At 40.0% G+C, this 22,490-nt stretch overlaps 1 protein-coding gene across 1 annotated transcript in view; it reads right to left on the minus strand.

The window, feature by feature from the left end:
* The window catches only part of Tg (Transglutaminase), a 122,699-nt gene that overhangs the window by 23,674 nt on the left and 76,535 nt on the right, over positions 1–22,490 (minus strand). The window contains exons 4-7 of the mRNA XM_083138852.1: positions 9,714–9,843; positions 5,639–5,868; positions 2,847–3,021; positions 908–1,046 (exon numbers count right to left, since the gene is read on the minus strand). Coding sequence (XP_082994978.1) covers positions 908–1,046; positions 2,847–3,021; positions 5,639–5,868; positions 9,714–9,843 — 674 coding nt within the window. The remainder of the gene's footprint in view (positions 1–907; positions 1,047–2,846; positions 3,022–5,638; positions 5,869–9,713; positions 9,844–22,490) is intronic.

Genomic DNA, 22,490 nt, shown 5'->3' on the forward strand with positions numbered 1-22,490 from the left:
AACCTCTAGGGTGGGTATTAACAGGACGTCTCTGAACCATAGGGATCCCCAACAAAGGACATGTCTGTAGGTGACTTGCTGTACCATAAATAACATTTCAAGTCCCTTTCAACAAACGAAAGGCTGTGTCCAATTATGGAATATGGTTGAGATAATGGACAAATGGGGTTACCTACTAGGGAAATCTCGAAAATATTAAATGGTGGTGGTTGAATGACACCTCGTTTGTTAGGTGTCTCGCATTCCATAAGGTTGAAAGTTACATGAATTGACGCTAGATGACAGGAGCTGTTGGTTACAAGCAAAATCCACAAATCCGCTGATTAGTGACATAGATTCCTTTTTCACTGAGGATCCTTATTAAAGCAAAATACGAGCGAGTGTAATAGTAAATCCACAGAACACGAACAGCAGCTAAACTAATACGAGCATTTTAACTCTTTTCTCTTGTACATGGCCATGATACGTCCCAGCATTCATCATTTCGTGACGGACTGCAATGAATTGTGATATTATAACACGAACAAATGCCAAAAACAAGAAACCATCAATCATCATGTCCTCTTATCATACTGAATCCTCATGCCTCACATGCCATAAGGTTGAAAGTTACATGAATTGACACTAGATGACAGGAGCTGTTGGTTACATGCAAAATCCACAAATCCGCTGATTAGTGACATAGATTCCTTTCTCACTGAGGATCCTTATTAAAGCAAAATACGAGCGAATGTAATAGCTGCTGTTCATGTTCTGTGGATTCACTAAACCAATACGAGCATTTAAACTCTCTTCTCTTGTACATAACCATGATATACGTCCCAGTATTCGTCATATCGTGACTGCAGTGAATTGTGCATGAACAAATGCCAAGAACAAGAAACTATCAATCATCATGTCCTCTTACCATACTGAATCCTCATTCATCTCTTCCATGATCTCCCCCTTGTCGTCCAGGAAGTAGTCGATGGTCAGACTGCTCTGAGTGTCGTGGGCCGAGGAGAAGTTCGTCACCGATCTAGACGGAATTCCAAGAGCTCTGCAGACTAAATGAGAAAAAAGAAGTAGATATTTTAGCCAACGTTTAAGAATAAAAACAGCTTCAATAAGCAAAGCAGACATTCGAAAACAAGCAGTCACAAGGAGAAAAGTGGAGCATATCAATATCCACCAGAATCGCTTTTATTCCTCTGTGAGGTTAGCCCCGATTCCGTTTTTAGATACTGACGTCATCAGTCAGATATCATAGCCTTCCATGTATTCCCGCGTATGAATGAAAGTTCATATTTATTACAAGTTCAAATCAACACAGCGTACAGAGAAGTGGGACCACTACGCAAATAACACATTGTAATGATATGCAAATATATAATTATTAGTTAGAACAATACCTATTTCTTTTATTATATTTCGAATACAGTGCACGATAGAGATAGTATTTGTAGGAGATGAGCAGACTTTTTACATCCTAATACAGTGCGTTCATTTTGGTTCTGGGCCGAGATTGCGCGTGATCAATTTTGAACAACTCTTATAACACAAGTTAGTACTCGTTATGCAAAAATAAAAACTTAACAGGTAGGGAGGTGATAGAAGTGTTAGACGATAGGATAAAAATAAGAGAAGCGGGACTATAAGTGGGGAAATACCTGGGGGGAAAGCTATTAGAGAAGGCAGCGAAATGAGTGATCATGCTCCAAACGAGCCATCTTTATAGTGTAACGTAAAGTGTAAACATCCCTTATCACATAACGATTGATTGATTGATTTAGTTTATTTTACTTCGCATTTTGTGCCTCTTGGCTAATTTGCGAAGATGGGGATGAAATGATAAAATTGATAAATGGACATTCACAAACAACCAAGCCCGAGAGGGATTCGAACCCGGGACCCTTGGAGTCGCAGCGCGATGTGATAACCACTCGGCCACAGGGTCCGGCCTACCACATAACGAAGTGTGAAAGTGTAAAGGGGGGAGTTTGTGTGGGAAGTGAAAAATTGAAAGCGAGTACAGGTATATAGAGGTTGGAGGCCAAAGAAACCGGACACAACTTTATTTGCATGTGCAATATTTGGATTGTTAAACTATACTTATTATGTCTAATCTTCTTATATCTGATCAACTACTAAGAGTTATTTGTATATTAACGTAAAGAGGGTACATGACTTTAGGGGAAGAGAAAGTGTGTGTAAAGTAAAATGTATGTAGTGCGTACAGCGTCCAGCTCGCACAAGGAAAATGCACATAAATACAATACAATATAAATATAATTGTCTACATGCTAAAGATATGTGTGTAAATAAGCGAGACGTTACGGGACGAAAATGCCGGCATCTGCGCCATGTCACGCGCTATCTCGGCCCAGAGCCAAAATAAACGCACTGTACTTATTCGTTATCATTAACATTTTTATATTGGTTTCCTGCGCAAAGATTATAAATTTAATGTTCCTATGAGTGTACAGATTAATTCGTAGTGTACTGTCACGGCACAGTAATACGTCTACGTTAGCACAAAAAATATGTAATTCATACAGCCAGACCTAAAAAACTTAAAATAAATGTTTGAACTAAATACTAAACTCGTACCGTATTATAGTGTGCTACTTTTTCGTAAAAACTGTTAAATAAATACAAAAACAAATGTTTTGTATAGAAGTTTCACATAATAATTATTTTTTTTTAAATATTTTTGTTGACCACATCTCTGATAACAGTTTAATTTATTCAATTGTGCTTGTCAACCGTTAATATATATCAAATGAGCTTGCTGTAAATATTTACGTAAACAACCTATTTGAACTATTTTATTTTTGTCGCCATCTATATTTAGAATATCAACTTACTTGTGGTTACAACACCAGAGAACACCCAGCATTGTCCATACTTCACCGGCTTCTTCTTCTTGTAGTACTTCTGCAGAATCTTTATGCTTCCAATCCACTGGGTAGGGGCGGTCCCCCCGGAGTAATCGCCGGACCAGTTCCCCACCAAAGCTCCATCGTCATCCGGGGAATTGACCTGAAAAAATGAATCAGTGTATGTATTATAATGGTGTAAATCAAAATTCAATTTTCTTCTAAACAACTATTTTTTTCATCAACCTAAAGGAGAAGATTCAGGCTGATTGATAGGCCTGCGTGTCCCAAATAAGAACAGACAAAATAAGAGAAGCAACAAACTGCATAAAAACGTGTCTTAGAACATTTTGGATTGATTGATTTGATGTTTTAAATCCACTTTATGCAAAGTAAGGCTAATCGGGACTGGACCTACAGTTTAAAGTGGGATCCGGGTATAAAACCCGGGACCCCATGATTACAAGGCGACTATGGTAGTCAGATTATTTTCATAACAACTCCAGCTGACAGCGCGAGTCCAGTTAGTGAGCCTACCAACAGTCCAGAGCGCGAGCAACAGGGATAGCGATAGGTGCTGGGTAGAGATGACGCCACCGGCTCGTTTGTTGATTGGCTGCTCCGGGACTTATGACTCGCTCCAAAGCTGCCAATGCAAAACAGCCAGAGATGTTACGAAAGTTATCTCACTCTACCACTGCGCCATCGGGGAGGCCTTAATACTGAATTAGATTTGAAGGCTTGAGCCTTTCCTAGCGACGAATGATGAACAGATTCTGTCGGGCTATCGAGCAGGTGAGCTAACGTCACTATCAACTTCTACCCTAGAAATAAGTGAGTGAAAAGTTGCAATAATTCTAGCAATGCGCGAATATTTTGCAACATGATCTACGAAACAAGTACAACACATGCAGTGGTTCAAAAGTCTCCCTTTCATAGCAAGCAGTTTTCAGGATTAGAGATTTGCTAAATGTCCTATGAGGCGAGGCCAGTTTTGAACAATCAGGTTTATATTCTGTGATTTTGTTTTCTATATGGATTTGTCAGCAATGGTGTACATTTTGTATACTTAACAAATGGTTATTTTATAGACGAAGTGTAAAAAGGATCAATTGTGATTGAGTTAAAATTTTTGGGTGCTAAGGCACGTATGACAAATTTGCACCCTTCTAAGTATACGAAGAAAAATCCCCTTATCTAAAACCCATGGCTCAAAGTTAATAATGGGGTGTAAAAAGCCCCTTGAAAAAAAAATAATAGTGCAAATTGTAAAAGAACTTTCACAGGGAGGAAACACATTCAGAAAGGCAAGAATAGTCCTCCTTGAACCAGTGCAAAAGGCCCGCACTTCTCAGAAAGCTGAAAACGTTTGCTAAAATGCTGACATCATCTCCCAATATAAATGACAAATTGTTAGGAAGTTTAAAATTCTGTCCTAGGAATGAGATAATATACACGATCTTATGGAGCTGTTCGATTTATCAAGGACATGTAGTTGAATTTTAAAGTAGAGTTGAAAGTAAAATTCTAATTCAATGTAAGTACAGATAAAAATGTACCTTACTATATAGATACAGGCCCGTACCTAGAATTGATCTTCAGGGGGAAGGGGCTCACGATTTATCAGGGGGGAGGGGTCATTACGTTATATAAAATTTATAAATTTCACGCATATACTACATTTTTCTACATCTTTTAAAATATCTCTTGAAGTGTTAATTGACTGGTACTGAAATCATCCCTTACACACTCCTTACTACTTTAGATTATACAGTTACGAAACTCGATTAAAGCCCCTATCACACGGAACTGGATTTCTAGTAGAAATGCCCTAGTTGGCGCTGAACTGATTTTCTATGTAGAAATCATGGCCGCCAGACTGACTGCTTGACTGGTTTTGAGGAATAGGATATGTTTTAATTGCTACTGGCTTTCCTCGACTGGATTCTGTGGAGCAGCCAATCAGAGCAAATTTTGGCCATGTGAAGGTAATCTGTGAGTTTGCAAAGGGATGTTTTTTGTCTGTGGTTTCCGAGTGCTGGTTGTCTTTTAATATTTAGGTATTTATGCAAAGCGATGCGATGTGTACGTGACCAATAAAATTAGCCGAAAATGAAAATCCTTATTATTACAAGTGTATTAAATTAATGTTTGATTCTTTTTTAAATTTCTGAATGAATTCTGCGAATCTCATGTATGAATATTGATATGCTACCCGAGTTTTTTTTTCGATCCAATCTCTAGTCCATAATTATTGATAAAAGCACATTCTTGCCGTCTTTAGACGAAAGCATTTCGTTTTAACATTTTGATAAATGCTATGAATTACACCATCTATGCTGAATACCCGTTGTTTACAATTGAAAAAACTCACTTATTCTTCCATGCGGGTACTGTATACGTTACAAAGTATGCTTTGCACCTAATACCGTTTTATAGGGAATGTTATTCCTCTCGGTTGAATAGTTATCGGCTTTTAAAAATGTGAAGTGATACATTGTTTACATCTCACGCGGCCGCCATTAAATTTTCACTCGTGTATCGACAAGAATGATAGCAAATATCGTGTGAGGCGAAAACTAGCAAATGGGCAGCTAGTCCAGCGCCAACTAGGGCATTCCTACTGGAATTCCAATTTCGTGTGATTCAGGCTTAATTTAGAGCTCCTTATTCACTCCAGCAAGGAAGAGGTTTCACAAATCAACGCCACAAGGCCACACCATAGATACAAATGTCCACAGTGATATTTATCCGTGGGATTTTTGGAAAAATGAACTCACAGCTGCTGAAACTGCTCGCACTGTCCTAATGGCGTCAGCCCTGCTTGCGACACCAAGATGGCCGACGTGCGTGAGGAGGTATAGAGAGCAGTCCAGGACGTCCTCTTCGAACTGGCCGTAGTTCCATGGGCAAGACCTGATCCGGTTGTGGGTGCCTCTGAACAGAACGCCGAAGTCGTTGAGTACATACTCTTCCCTCTCGTCTTCCTTCTCCATGTACACTTGATCCTCTGCGAATGAAAAAAATGAACTGTAAGTTAATCAGAAAGATTGCGGTAACGATATACATGAGCCCCCTTTATAGATGCGCAGTGTTTTCGAGCTTCTTACCGGTGGCGAATCGTCCTGTGAAGCTCGAAGGCCCTGTCTGTCCTAAAAAGTACTTATGTTTTCTTTATTACTTATAATTTCTTGTATAATTACGATAATTACTGCAAATTTATATCCCTGTACGGTACTCGATCTTCGCATGGGACTTATCCTATTTTCGTTTCACGGTGTCCCTAGTGTTTCAAGATCTTTCCGCGGAGCCAAAGTCAAAATGTAGGCCTAACACTTGCAACGCTCAGTTAGTGTGGTTAATAAACACATATTTCAAATTCAGAAACATTTTATATGTAAAAAATACTAAATCACATATTTGGCGCGAGTGTGTGTATATATTTGTTCCGGCATAACTCTCGAACGCCTGGAGCAATTTCAACCAAACTTTGTACACATATCACTTACAATGTGGAAAGAAATACTGTGAGGGTAAGACACCCCTGGCACGCATATGGGTGGGGTTGGGAAAGGGTGACATGTAAAAATAATCGAAAACGACCGATATATAAATTCCGCACAAATCTATACATCCTGCACAACGATAGTGTTTCTCGGGTTGTCTAACATTCAGGCTGATATGAGATTGTGTTGCGAAAACGACCGATATTAGTGTGGAATCCATAGTTTTCGGGGGTTGCTAAGATGAATAGTGACACTCCCAATGCCGTTCAACTCCAAGTTCATCACCTATCGGCATGGGGGTGAGAGGGGGTGAAAAATGGGCTACATTAGTGTCGAATTCATAGTTTTCGGAGTCGCTAAGCTAATTGGTGACATTCAGGATGAAATAAAATTACTTACATTTTACACTATAGTTAGAATTCATTATTTTCCTGTCTAATAGAACATTGGGCTATATCTAAAACCATTTGTAGACTAACAGATAAGTGTCATTTCAGTGAAAATATTTGAACATTTCACGGCGCCCCTGTAAGCCAGCCACGGCGGCCTAGGGAACCACTGCCACAGACTATTTAGTTCATGCAGGGAAGTCTAATGACAGGGGCAGGCCTGCCTGTAAAATACATCAAAGCCAGACTTTCGGTGCCTGGTCTGTAGGCTATAGCTTCAGGGATCGTCCTGTCCCTAAATCAAAAAGAATACCTCAGCTCTGATTTTTGTTACTTAGCGTCGCTTTTCTTCCACTTTTGGCTAATCCCAACAATGGGGATGAGTGCTGATGTGATGAAAGTGATGAAGGGACACTCATAAATAACATCCAGGCACAGACCGGGATTCGAAGGCGGTACACCTGGCATCGGAGCACCTGTGCAATCCACTCCGTCACGGAGGCTACAGAATACCTCAGCTATCCCACCGTCCTGCAATAACTCACTTGGAGTTAATAAGTCAAATTCAGTTTAGTAACTAAACTAAAAATAATTAAGAATGAATAAAGTCATTTTGCAACAAAGAGAAAACTATGCTCTTAAATGATTTTCAACTAAAAAAATTAACTTAAATGCCTCGGGGATAGGGGCTATCGTGCCATCATAAATGGTATGCAACTTCGATGTGAATATTTCTCGATTTCGAAAAGATTTTTATATTTATTGGCATGGTGAGATCATCATGTAAGTCAATGAAGCACTGATTCTGCTTTTAACAACCAGTGACGTCATAAGATAACTAAATTAGACTTGATTAAGGTTTATGTGCATGCTTAGGAAATTCAAATAATGTTGTCTGGAACAGTTAAATTCCCAACGCCCTTTTAAGAAGCCATCAGTATGCAAGCGAAACTCTCCCACAAAAAAGGGGGGTCTCCATATTGTCGTGTGGTCGTAATGGACATGTTTCGTGCCAACCCGAAAGTGGCCCAAGGATACAAAATTGCAAAGTACAAAGGCTACGAAGCTGCCATTATATTGAAAGGTGTAATACTTGGACCTCGATGGGCCCCTGAAGGCAGGTAGATACGTTTCCATCGTCACGTAATGGGAATATTTCAAAATTTTAGCATAGAAGCAAAACACACACCCAGAGTAAAATCATTTCCACTTCTTTCTCAGTCAGAAGATCTGAATTTCAAATAAGGTGCCTGCGGCTCATACCAATTTCCGTTAATGTTCAGCGAACTAATTTTTTAAAAAATATCCGGTCGAATGCTTTCATTAATTCTAGCTACAATGGACAAGAAGCAGAGGAGTACGCGGGAGAAAATTCTGGGATGGATATTGACAGGGTCATAATTTTCATAAACGGTGATGATGATGATTACTATTATTATTATTATTATTATTATTAACAGTAGTAGTAGTAGTAGGAAGGCCAAGACGAAGAAGAGGGAATAACGATGAACTGGTCCTAAAGGAAATCAGTAAGGATGGAAAAGATTGGATAGATTGATCTTGCCCAGGATAGGGACAGATGGAAGGCTTGTGTTGCTGCAGCCATAAACCTTCGGGTTTAAGAAGGCTAGAGAGTTAGTTACATTATTATTATTATTATTGGATTATTATTTTTATTTCCGCTGATTTGCAAAACGTTGCACAGGTTTTGTTTGCATTAACAAAATACATTTAGGTAAACTGTTACCAAACTGTTTGGTAACTACAGAGCATTCCCTGACATTCGCTACGAGACTCTCCGGCAAGCGGCCCGGCATCAGCGCTTGTCTTTCCCGGTGAACGGGGTCCGCGACAGTTGCTAGAGTCCGCTATTAAAATTACAGTTTCCAACCTTAACTGCAGAAGGTGTTGAAAATGATGTCCCTCTGCTGCAACACATTCCTGGCATCTCCGAAGGAAATTGGCCTTTACACGTGCAAGTTCGCCTACTGTAATTCTCCCGATTTCTCGTACAATACTCTCTTTTAACTCACGGATGGTGTGTGGATTGGCTTTGTGTACTTTATTTTTTAGATTTCCCCATTTTTCTTTCCACTTTTATTCAGAACTGATCCTGTTACTCTAAACTTTTTTACGAGGTTTAATATATTGCTGCTATGTGGAACGGGAACACCAGGAAATTTCGTTGCAAAACGTCGTCGCACTTCTCCACAAATCCTCTTTCCGAAGTAACACTCGACAAAATAAATCCTTTGTTGGAATGTAAACCTTTGCGGTGCCATATTAAGCCACAATCTTCAACACACGGACACGACACAACACACCTTTCCTGGGAGGATTGTACTGGCGTCAGTCTGCAACGTCAACAGAAAGGGAAAGGGAGCGAAGGCAGGGAGAGCGAAAAAAACAGACTGTAGGGTGCGACTGTCGCGGACCCGTTCACCGGGAAAGACAAGCGCTGATGCCGGGCCGCTTGCCGCCGAGTCTCGTAGCGAATGTCAGGGAATGCTCTGTATAAGCAAATAATTTAGTAATATTTACTAAATCTGGTCATTTTGACCAAATTCTTGGTTCCTAATTTGATACTGGTGAACAAAAATTTGTTTTTGCCCTTTTAAAGAAATACTTGTCTACCAGTAACTATCTTGTCGCTATTACAAACTTTTTTGACATCTGGGTAATGTGAGTGACTCTTTTGCCATTTCTAAGATATTTCGGGGAAATTTTGAATTCCCATCCCTCGACAACACGGTTGGAATAAAGGGTTTTGTTAAGACGAACTAACATCTGTGCAAAATATATATAAAAAAGTAAGATAGAAATGTGAAAAGGGCGCATTATTTCCAGTTCACTCGCTTAATTTAACAGTGCTTAAGTAGACTAGGAAAATATATTCTACGTGCGTACTGGCATAACTCTAGAAAACGCAATTTGGAAAGATAAAGAAACACACTGCTTACCCTTGCACCATGGATTAAAGAGCACGTAGATGTTGCTTGGATGAGAATAAGACACCGCTCCATCATCCACCACTTTGGTATCGACTTCCATCTTCCATTGCCCAACAATGGCATCGGCGGCGGGGGTGATCTGAAAGCAGATGAGCATGTTAAAGATTTCGACTCCTAGTTGCAAGTGAAACTGTACTAAAATACCCGTCTAGTTATGTTAAACGATTGGGCTAGCATATTAAAACAATGGTAAATAATGGCCACATTCTTTTCAGGCACGAAATCACTTCTCTCCTGTCCTCTGTCTTCTTTAGTCTTTCTCTTTTGCGCACGCGTTCTATGTTTCCCAGCAATTCTTTCCTTCTTTCTTTCTTTCCTTCATTCTTTCTTTCTTCTTTCCGTTCTTTCTTTCTTTCTATCTTTCTTTTTTCCTTCATTCTTTCTTTCCTTTCTTTTTTCTTCATTCTTTATTTCCTTCTTTCTTTCTTTCTATCTTTCTTTTTGCTTCATTCTTTCTTTTCTTTTTTCTTCATTCTTTCTTTCCTTCCTTCTTTCTTTCTTTCTTTCTATCTTTCTTTTTCCTTCATTCTTTCTTTCTTTCTATCTTTCTTTTTCCTTCATTCTTTCTTTCCTTTATTTTTTCCTTCCTTCTTTCTCTCTCTCTCTCTCTCTCTCTCCCCCTAGGCCTTTATTTATCATTATTTCTCCCAACCTGTTTCTCACTTCCCTTTTCTACCCTCTTTTTTTTTATTATTTTGCCTGCCTCTTAACTTCTCTCTCTCCTCTGTTCTCTATCCCTCTGTCTGTCTTTGCTTCTCTCACTTCTATACAGGGTGAATAGAAACTATAGGGATAAACTTCAGAAGGTGATTCCTGACAGGTAAAGGAACCATAAAGTCCATATCAACATATGTCAGGAAACGCATATTTACCAAGGTACGAGGGCGGGCTGAAAAGTAATGCCTCCTATTTTTTTGTGACGATGTAAATACATTTTGGATTTTGAGCAACCATGCATTGTACTCTTCAGACTTTCTCCCTTCTCCATTCCAAGTTTCAAACTTCTATCACCAGGGGTTGCTGAACTAGAGCGAGGAAAATGGCAGCATGTAACCATACTATGTCGGTGCACCTGAAACTGCGTGTGGTGACCCAAGCTTCTAACTGCAGAAAATGTATCACCCAATTGACATTCATCATAGAATGAATGTTTTTTATGGCAATGAATGTGTAACGTCAGTACTGTATGATGTTGGGCTGTTCCTGCTCACAATGAAAACCCCTACCGAGGAACGCTTAACTCTCAAGAAGTTCCTTGTCACACACGTTGAGAGTTCCTCAGCAGGGGCTTTCATTGTGAGCATGACATTACACATTCATTGCCATAAAAAGCCTTCATTATCTGATGAATGTCAATTGGGGGACACATTGTCTGCAGTTATAAACTCTTGTCACCACACGCAGTTTCAGGTGCACAGACATAGTATGGTCACATGCTGCCATTTTCCTCGCTCTAGTTCAGCAGCCCCTAGTGATAGAAGTTTGAAACTTGGAATGGAGAAGGGGGAAAGTCTGAAGAGTACAATGCATGGTTGCTCAAAATCCAAAATGTCTTTACACCGTCACAAAAAAATAGGAGGCATTACTTTTCAGCCCGCCCTCGTACCTTGGTAAATATGCGTTTCCGGACATATGTTGATATGGACTTTTTTGTTCCTTTACCTGTCAGGAATCACCTCCTGAAGTTTGTCCCTATAGTTTCTGTTCACCCTGTATATATCTCTTCTCTCACTCTGTACTTCTCTTTTCTTCTCTCCCCAACCTATCCCCTCTCTTATTTCTATATTTATCTCATATTTTCTCTCTCTCTCTCACTAGTTACTTTCCTTTTCCCCTCCCCTTCTCTCTCTTATTTCTTTATTTCTATCCCGTTTTCTTTCTCTCTCCCTCTCTCTTGTTTTCCATTTTTATTTCCCTCACACCCTGAATCTCTCACTTCTTTTTTCTCTTCTCGGAGAGTGGGGGAAGGATAAACGAAGAACGAGAGAAAAGAAATAATGAACGCATGCGTAAAGATTAAAGAATAAAGAACATAGACAAGGTAGAAAAAGAAAAATCAATGAATGAGGAGAATATTTACACTAAGTGTGCTGTTTTATAACAAGACTGATTCTCTCCAGACCATAATATATAAATTTAACTAAAAGACTCCTATCAGATCGCCTATTCGAGTGCGTGGAAAGAAGATCCTGCCAATGCATAGTTACGTAATACGTTCCCAATGAGAACAGGGCCATGAAAACTGCAAAACTGCAATGGATGGCTGACCCCAGGGCACGTAATTGTAGACTGGAGAAGACTTGCCTGCCTGTATTTGGCGAGACGCGAATCCCATTCAGCTGGGTGTTATGTGACGTCCAGGGCTTTCACCCACGGTATAGGTGTAACTCAACCTCTGCCCACGCTGTCACTTCTAGGAGAAACGCGAATAGGATTGGAATTCTAATTGTAATAACTGACATTGTACATTGCTGATGGATACTGACGACTATCTCTCTCCAGGCGGTAGGGCAGGTGTGCGACCTATTTTTTATAGCTGTGAACTGCATTTCTCGTCCACCATTATTAGGGTTGGTATAGTTGAAGTCCTCATTCGAACGCCACTCAAAGAAAGTTCCGAAAGATCAGTTTCCCTGAACGGGCTTGCGTGGAGGGGGGAAAGCGACTGTACTGTTCCGGTCTGCCCACTCAATTCCCCCGTTCTCTGGCCTTGTTCCAGAGATACCCGGACAAAGTACAACCATAAATGTTCAATGGAGATTAAATAGCAGACAGCTAAAAAATAATGAACGTGAAGAGAAGGTAATTAATTCGTTATGAAGGTTTGTTGAAAATTACGTGCAATGTTATTGCTGCAACAATAGGTTTCTCCCCTATTATTGAAGCGTCAATGAAGTATAAGCACTTGAAACGCCATTGTTGATTAACGAAGCTTAAATAAACATATACAGCCCATAATGCCTCGTTTATATTTTCTGATGCTACAGATGTCAATGGTTTATATGTTCGTATTAGGAGGTACAAGGATAAATTTAGACAAAATGACCATAAATTAGACCTTTGTGAAACCTCTTAGGAAGTGTTAGGCAGAATTAGGGGCTGTAGGTGTGTGAATAAATCACTGACAGGACAGGTGTACCACTTACATTGCATTATGTTGCATGCTCGTAATCGTAATGCATGTCTCACGGAAGGAAAGATGTAAATAATTATTTATACAGTAATATAAAGTGCTCCCCTGTGCTTTTCACCACGCCATGAAGGCGTATAGGGAGTGTGGAGTTAGGGCTCCACACTTTCTTGATCACGGCCGAAGGTGGGGGTGATGTGATCAGCACCACGCCCCTGGCCGCCTTAACCCCCCAGGTACCCATTTTATATGACGCCAAGTGAGCGCCGGAGCTGCTTGAACGGGTGATAAAATCCAGGTTCTTCCCCGCTGTAGATCGAAAACGGGTCTCTCGCATGGTAGTCAGACGCCCTAACGACTTTTTTTTAGATTTAGAGCAATACCCCTATTCGGTAGTATTCCCAGTCATTCACACTTTTTCTCAACATTCGTACATATCAGATTTTCTCTTTATTCTCAGTTTTCTCATTTTACGGACAACACAAGAATCTAAGTCCTGGCCGGGATTCGAACCCGGGACCTCTGGCTTCGTAGCGCGCTATACTAAGCACTCATTTTTTTTAAAGGAAATACACCCCACACGGAGGTATCCCCCACCATTCACACTTTTTCTCACTTTTACACTTTTCAATTCTTACAGTTTCTTAGTTTCTTATCATCTGGACAAACACAAATACCCATGTCTTACCCGGAACTCGAACCCGGAACCCCAGACGTTGCAGCGCGCTCTGCTAAGCACTTCGCCACAGGGGCCGACAACGACTGAGCTACCGCGGTTACAATTATTTATACAAATTTCAAGTCAAATTGTCCGTTTGTCAAGTCATAAGGTTTATTGATGACAAGGTTCCAGGATTGATATGAAATCCATAACAATCCCATTCCTTAAGATTCACGCGTGATATAAAACAAAACTATATGTTTAAAGTGGTGAGCAATTTGACTGCCGTTAACTTTTACAGTCCGATTGTAACTTGGCATAGCGGTTACTTCGTAAACGTTTGTTCAGCTGAGTGTGAAGAAATCGTGGCAATGAAACCGAAAGTGTTCTCATTCCTTTCCCATCTTCCCCTTTTAAAGCATTACGTGTGACCTTGGACCGCAACGGATACGCGAGGGAACGTACTGCACGAAATGTGTTCCCCTCCAGCTATTCCGTGGACTTGAGAAAGAAAGCACGAGATTAATTTGCCTCAAGAACTTGCTAAACTGTCTCTTGTTCGGTATTCTTTCTCTTGTATCTGCTTCTTCCCTGTTTATTCTTTATTTCTGTTCCTTTCGCGCTATCTATTTTAAACCTTACTCCACTCTGGGATGATCCTTTCTAGACACCCAAATGTCAACCTCTCTTCCACGTACTACAACCTGGATTGCTTTCGCAAACTAAGGAGTCTCTGGACTCGGCGGGACTTGAGTCGTGTGCTGCCCATTTCTGTTCGTGATTGTTATTTTCGTCAATTCGTCTTATCAGTATTCATTAACATCTTATGAAAAACTCAATATGCTGACCAAGGCAGAAATTTATTTTATTATAAAACATAAACTAAACGTAACGTTTCAACCTTCTAGCAATGTCTTCTTCGGACTCTGTACCAAGTACAAATGTAACAAGGTACAAAACAGGACGATATATATACACAAACATTACTCCCCTCCAGACTATTAGAAAGTTGTTCTGGAACATTCTAGCAGGTGGCTTTCCCTTGTCAACTGTCAATACAGAAGAAAGGTGAAGAAGACACAATGAACTGGAATGGGGGACTGATGATAAACAAAGAATGGAAGAAGGTGTTAGAAAGAGTGGAAAGGACAAGATAAAGAGGAGAGAAGAAGGAAGAAGAATGAAGGAAAAAGAGCGTGAGATAAAGAGTACAAACACTTTCCATATGGAAGAAAATGTTTAGCCTTTCAGGTGAAAGTACAGTTGACAAGGGAATGTTCCACAACAACTTTCTAATAGTCTGGAGGGTAGTAATATTTGTGTATATCGTCCTGTTTTGTACTTTGTTTCATTTGTGCATGGTACAGAGTCTGAAGAAGAACTTGCTAGAAGGTTGAAACGTTACGTTTAGTTTATGTTTTATAATAAAATAAATCTGCCTTGGTCAGCATATTGAGTTTTTCATATCATGGAAACAAGGCTTAATGGTGTTATAATTAACATCTTTGAGATTAGCCAAAAGTGGCAGAAAAGATAAATAAAATTAATAAAATCAATCAATCAATCTTCTCTCTTTCCTTTCACTGATTCTTTGCTTTCTTCTCTTCTTGCTCTCATTTTATTTCCTTCTTTTAACCTCTCCCTCTTTGGCCCGCTATATTCTCATTCTTTCTCTCGTCAGTCTGAGTTTCTTTGTTCCTTTTAACAAGTTTCTCTCCATCTTTAATTCCCTTTCCATGTTCTCTTTTTCTTCCTCTCCCGTTTTTTCTCTATTTGTTGCAGTGGTAACGTCGTCGCCTTGTATTGATTCATTCATTTGGTTTATTTTACTTAGTTTTTCTGCCACAGTTGGCTAATCGCGAACGTGGGGATGAGTGATAAATGAGGGGACGTTCACAAAGACATCCCATGCTCCGGCCAGGATTCGAACGCTGGCGTTGCCATGTAATCAACGGGTTCGATATCCAATGGAAACACATAGTGATTCGAACCCGTTTAAATTAAGTCCTGATTAACGTATCTGCATAAAGTGGACTTAAAACGCAGGCCAGTGGCGCCGATTGGGTTCCAAAACCGGAGGGGAGGCAAGGTGCAAAAACTGGGGTGGGGGCGAAGACAGTATATTTTCCTTTGTAGATAAGGTTTAGCATAGTGCGTAGCAAAAGCGGCGAAAATTGGAGGCAACTGCCCCCTCGCCCCTACTAATCGCCGCCACTGGCGCAGACTATTCATTTATAACACCATTAAGCCTTGTTTCCATGATATGAAAAACTCAATATGCATAAACATATTTTCTTCCATCTAGAATGTGGTTGGACACTTTATCTTAATCTTCTTCCTTCTTCTCTCCTCTTTCTCTCTTGTCCTTTCCATCTTTCCTTTCCAACACCTTCTTCCATTCTTTGATTATCTTCAGTCCTCCATTCCAGTTCATGTTTAGCCTTTTAGGTGAAAGTACAATTGACAAGGGAAAGTCACCTTCTAGAACGTTCCAGAACAACTATCTAATAGTCTGGCGGGAGTAATGTTTGTGTATATATAATGCCCTGTTTTGTACCTTGCTACATTTGTACTTGGTGCAGAGTCTGAAGAAGACCTTGCTAGAAGGTTGAAACATTACGTTTAGTTTATGTTTTTAATAAAATATATTTCTGCCTTGGTCTGCATATTGAGTTTTTCAGACTATTCATATTTATCTTCTTTCACTCTTTTTTTGTTTTTTATTCGCTTTATCTATCTCCACTGGCCGCATGCGGATCCTTGCCTGTAGTTTGGAAAGCCGCTAAAGCTCGCAATGAAATAAAAGAATAAATAAAAAATGGGAACTAAAATATGTGAAAGTCAGAATTTCCTGTTCTGTACAATCATCCCTATTCACTACCCTCTATGCCTGCGAACAGCATTTTACCCAAAATGAAGAATATGGAATCAAAGTTGAATAATCGACTGGCTGACACACGACTTCAAAACTGTCTGCTAATAGCCCCTTCAAACTTCAAGGAAAATAGTGACATGCTGCTGAAGAAAAAAACAATCAAGGTCTTCTCATTGAAGGGGTAAATTCTTGTGTATGAATGGTTAACGTGGTTCTCTATAAAACAAAATAACAGTTTGTTCTCTGCAGTATTTAATTGCCCATGTCCATGTGTTGTTTTATAAGTGTAGTAAATTAGAGTAAGGTGGGGTAAGACTGCGCACCGGGTTTTCGAGGTGAAAAACACACACAGTTGGCACCACTACGCCACCGTTACTTCTTCCAAGATGGTAGTTAGCTGTGGACAGTGGTGAAGATACGTTTGAAATTCGTTGTGCTGAGAGAGGTAAGTGAAAAGATTTTGAGGGTGTTTGCTATTTATTTTGGTACTTCGTGATTTGAGTACTACGTTACTGTGAATGTATGCAATATTACGATGTTCATGGATAGAAGAAGCTGTGTTAAAGCAGAGTCCACCTGTGTATTAGTTTCCATTGCTTTGTGAAATGGCTGGGCAGCATCCCGTGATTTGTTCAGGAATGCAGCACGGGGCACGACTGCGCACGTGCACAGTTTTACCCCACAAGTGTGTGGCTTGCAGGTGCAAGTGTGTGGTTTGCAAGGCCCAGCCATTAGATCATTTTTTGGTCCACTGAAGTCGTTTCATTCATCTGAGTGTGATAAGTGGATGAGTAACCATCCGGGTCACCCAATCACAGTTTTCCAAGTGGCATCCATTTTTAGAAAGGAATATGGGAAGGCAGCTACAGTTGGGAATGCCATGAAGGGCTTTGAAGTGACTGGATTATGCCCATTCAATCAAGACATCTTCACTGAGGACGAGTTTCTTCCCTCTACTGTGACAAATGTATCAGCTCCAACTCCATTTCAGCAGCCTTCAACAAGTGGGGTTAACAATACTGGATCATACGGGCACATTTCCGTTAACCAGATTTCACCACTTCCACGTGCAGAGGATATTCAGCACCGCCGACGAAAGGGAAGGCAGTCTCGGGTGTTAACTGGATCTCCATTCAAAGTCAACTTGGAAGCCTCGTTGGCTGAGAAGAGTAAGAAGAAAGTTCAGGGGAAACAGAAACGGAACATCATTGTTGAAGCAATGTAGCAAGCAGAAAACGCCAGAAGATAGAGTACAATTACCCAGGTTGTAATGAGATGTACAGCGATCCTCCAGTAGAGGATTGGATCCAGTGTTCCACATGTGACGAGTGGTGGCATGAAAATTGCACCTCGTATGAAACAGGAACCTTTATTTGTGATCTGTGTTAGCGATTCCTAACCCAAGTGAAGGACGGGATTCACTGTGCCTACTGTGAGAATGCCACGAGAAATGTATCCCATATGATAGAAGAACTTTTTTTAGGTGATTTGTGTTTCTCTTTATACAAATGTGACTGTGTAGAAAGTGCGCATTCTTACCCGAACTTGATCGCAGTCTTACCCCGCGGTGCGGGTAAGACTGCGCATTTGCATGGTCACGGTTTTGTAATTGTTTCATGCAGAAATATTGTACATTTAGCTTTCGGAAATTTACTGTGAGTCAGCAAAGGATAGTGCAATGTGTATTGCTTTTTTCATGTGTGTCTGTAGTTTCATAGCTTGAATATAAAATTATGAACTCAAACTGCGCAGTCTTGCCCCACCTTACTCTATAATGAACGACAGAAACCACAATTATTTGTAAAGCTACCACTGTCTCTGTGAAGGTACCTGGAACAGCGCGGGCCGTTAGTACTTTTTAGAATGTGAAAATGGCGCGGTATAGGAAAAACGTTGAAGACCACAGTTTTAGAGGCTATGTATGAGAGCTGAAGGATGAGCTGAAAATAGTCCACGTGAACCTCAGACATCGAATAACGATGCTATTGTCCAGAGACGAACCCGGAACCTTCCGTACCAAAGTCTTGAATCTATGTGTCGATTCATGCCCGTTTCACCCAGTGTTTAAAAACTTGTTTTATTGACCCAAGTGATAACCCTCACCAGAACGGAAGTGCAGTTTCGCCTAGAGGGAAATTTGAAAGTAAAAATTCCCACCTGTCCTTTCTCTTTACACCCCACCTAACCTAACCTAATATACAATAAATATGTACTCCCTCTGTCCCATAATTATTGTCCGGTATGCCAAAATGTTTTATTTATGTTCTTTTGGATCCTTGATCGGCCAATTTGTACTGATCCTTGAGTAATAACGTTGTATGACACATTCCCGTGTTTCATTTTCTTCTTCTGTATACACCAATGTCACAGTTTCAATATCGGACAATTATTATGGGACAACAAACAAAAGTGTACCGGACAATAATTATGGGACAGAGGGAGTATAAATAATATAATAAATCAGCCATCTTTTCCAGGTTTTTGGCACGCTGCGTAATCTACGTCTTCTGTGTAGCTGTAATAAAATGCTAATGGATGGCACATTCAAAAGTGCACCTCTCCTCTTCCAACAACTGTATACTTCGCAGTGTCAATACCTCATCCTAATATAGTATTTACCTTCATTGAATTACTCAAACAAGAACAATCTGAAAATGAGACTTGCATAAAATTGCTAGAAGCAGTGGCGGATTAAGTTTCCTCGCCGCCCCTAGGCACAAACTTATTGTGCGCCCTTCTCAAAAGAAAAGTAGTAACTTATTTGCAGTATTTTTACAGGCTAATATAAAAATTAGTGAAGATACTGAAATAAAAAGCAAAGGATAAAAAGCAATAACAAACAACGTTTTCAGCATTCTGATTAATTCCACGTCTTAGAAGAATGTCAATTGTAGACTCATTCAGACACCACTCGGCAGGATCGTCACTGACGAAATTTGTACTCTCACTGTCACAATCAGGAACTCCTACGAACTGAGGGGACACTACCTCAGGTGCACTTTCTTCCTCCACTAAACACACAATATTTTCGACATTTTGCGTTTCACAGAGTTCACTCGATGCCGCTTCCACTTCAATTTTTGAACATCTTTCGGAAATCACTTGTTCCTTTCGCCTAAAAAACGTGTCCACTGTAGATACCAAGCTTTTTCTGTAAGGTTGCTTCTCTTTCACGCTTTTCGTTTGCAAGTTTACGATAAGCCGCCCCACTTAACTTTGTTCGCTTCATGCTGCCTGCTGCATAAAATAATAATAAAAAAACACCAAATCGCAAACGCACTATAATAGCAACAAACTGAATGCACCAGCCAGAGAATACAGTAAGACAAAAACTAGTTGCGGTCCACGCGAAAGCTGCACTCACTCACTCACTTATCAGCAGTGTTTATGTGTTTTTTTTTTTTAAGACTGGCATTGTTACAGATGCGAGTTTCAAACAATCAGTCTTCTTTCCTGCCTGGCCATTAACAAAAGCTTAGTGGAAGATCGAGGGGTATGTATTTACAAAAACAAACCAACAAAGGCTGGGCGGCTTGCATTGTCATTGTAAGCGATAACAGCCACAGCATGGGTTAAAAACAAATTGATTAACGCCTGAAGGAGGCAGAGCAGACGAAACATTTATTGATAACACATAAATCCGATACATCAAGGTTTCTTTCGTATGAAGCGAAAGTCTTGCAAGTCGTTGATTTGAAACATTGGTTTCATAGGTTTAAATTGTCACTGTGTACGTAAGACTTTTTATTATTCTTGATATTCTGGAAAAAAAGATTTGCCGCCCCCAAGAGTTGCCGCCCCTAGGCACGTGCCTAGTGGGCCTAGTTGGTAATCCGCCACTGGCTAGAAGCTGGTCATGAAGCAAGGCGACATAAACTAAAGTGGAGACGAATGAACCAGACTTTGAAAAACAGACTGAGAAATAGTGAAATTGGATTGATAGATTATTCCGTATCATATTTCATTCACCTCACTGGCTAATACCATTGTTGATATTGTGTTTGTACTTTGTATTCTTATATACATGTATCTGTATTTCTGTTATTAATGCATTAAACAATGCAACAAAGCTCCCCATTGGAAGCCACACCTGACTATTTGGCTTTTTACTTTCACATTTCCGTTCACATTCAAACCATCTTTTAAAAATTCCCTCTGGGCGAAACGGTACTTCCGTTCTGGCGGGTGTTATCACTTGGTCCAATAAAACAAGTTCTTCGGTACTGGGCGAAAGAGGAATGGGCAAAACGGGAAGACAGGGAACAGTCAACGCACTCTGTCAATTGAGAAGACAGATCTCTTATCCTAAGACAGACAATGCGGTGGTATCACCACTACTGGCCGTTCTAACGGGATATTGATATCATAATAACCAACGAATTGATACTAAATATTCCAGTTTTCATCTTCCAGGAACATTCTTGCTTTGTCACGCCTGCCGCCCGTACTGGAGCAACGAAGGGTTAGGGTGGAGGGGAGGAACATGAATGTTTAAAAGACTAACAAAAGGCCGCTTCCGCTGTGAAGCTAAACAAACCCAGCAAGGGGAGGGGATCGTCCCAAGGACTTCTGCTGAGTTGCTTCTAGAGTCGTTTTATCACCAGAAGAGACCACTTCACAAGGAATGAGACAAGATGCCTGCAGAAATGCTTTTTTAATGGCTATTTAGAGATATGGGAGGGGACCAAGCCCTCGCGTAGCCATTCGTCTTTTATCTTGGACCATCCCGGCCTCACAAGAGATACGAGAAATTAAGACGCTCTTTGTAGTTCTAGGAACTCGAAAGTTCCAAGCATTCGTGGAACCGTAATTGGTTAAAACGTGACTATATTTGACGTTCTTTTCTTAAAACAAAAGAAACTTATTTCTATAAAACCCCAGAATATATTCACATGAGATTCCATAGCATTTACTAGATGTCACTACGATATGGGAAATCCTTGTTCGTTCATTGTTAAACAAAATCAACTAAGTTTTGACGAATTTAAATAAGTATATTTCACTTCTTGCCAAGCAAAATACTTATATTTATAATACCGACTTTTTGTGCAAAATTATAACTTCTCCCAATTCAACTTAACAAGTTGTTGCAAAAATTAATCATATTTTCTTCTTCTTCTCTTGTGAGAGGTACTGGGATCGCTACCCAGAACACTGAATCACGGTGTTTTAACATTACCATAATGGTACCGGGATCGAACCATGGGATGCGTTACTTCTCAATAAGTAGCTTAGGCTTCCGTAGATCATGCGAATGATGTATAACTAACATAATACTACCAAACACTGAAATTAAAGGTGTCACACACAATTTGGTTTTAATACCTTTACGATTGAACCGGCACGGTCAGTATCAATAAAAGGGTTTACCTGTCTCGTGATGTAGACCTCGTAAGATAGCTATATCTTAGAATAGAATGTCATTACATACTTTTTCACTTTTTCTCAACTACAAGAAATAACAAACAAATCAACATCGTAATCCATATAGCAACAGAGTTATCAAGATGAACACATACAGGCAAGTCACTCTGACATCACAAATACGTTAAAATATTGAAGAAACACAGCAATAAGATGCCAAGCTGCAGAGATTACAATCCAACGGAAAGTATGTCGTACTGAACGTTTCAAGTGTGGGCGACAGCAAAGGTAAATGTAGGCAAATTGTTTGTCACCATGTTTATTGAGCTTCCTGCTATGGGAGTTCGGGTACGAGACAAAATCACAAGATAGAGAAAGATTACGTGCACTTCAGCCAATTACTTTTCTCAAAACAATATAAGAATAAGATGTTGAAGAAAAATAATGAAATAGAACGATTCACAATTTGCCTGCTGGTATATTCAACCGAAATTACTTCATAGGTGTATCGAACGGTTCATGGCCGCCGTCAGCGGCACCTCACAGGGCCTCGCAATATCGAGGGAACACAAATCTGAATCAGTATAATAAAGGACTGAAAAAGGGTAAAAAAAAAGGATGAGTTTTTACAAAAAGCCAAAAAAATACTTTCATAAAAATATACTGCTTCTAAATAACCTGCAACAATACCTGAAT

Source organism: Lepisma saccharinum, chromosome 17 (assembly GCF_977018435.1).
Source record: "Lepisma saccharinum chromosome 17, izLepSacc3.1, whole genome shotgun sequence".
Lineage (NCBI taxonomy): Eukaryota > Metazoa > Arthropoda > Insecta > Zygentoma > Lepismatidae > Lepisma > Lepisma saccharinum.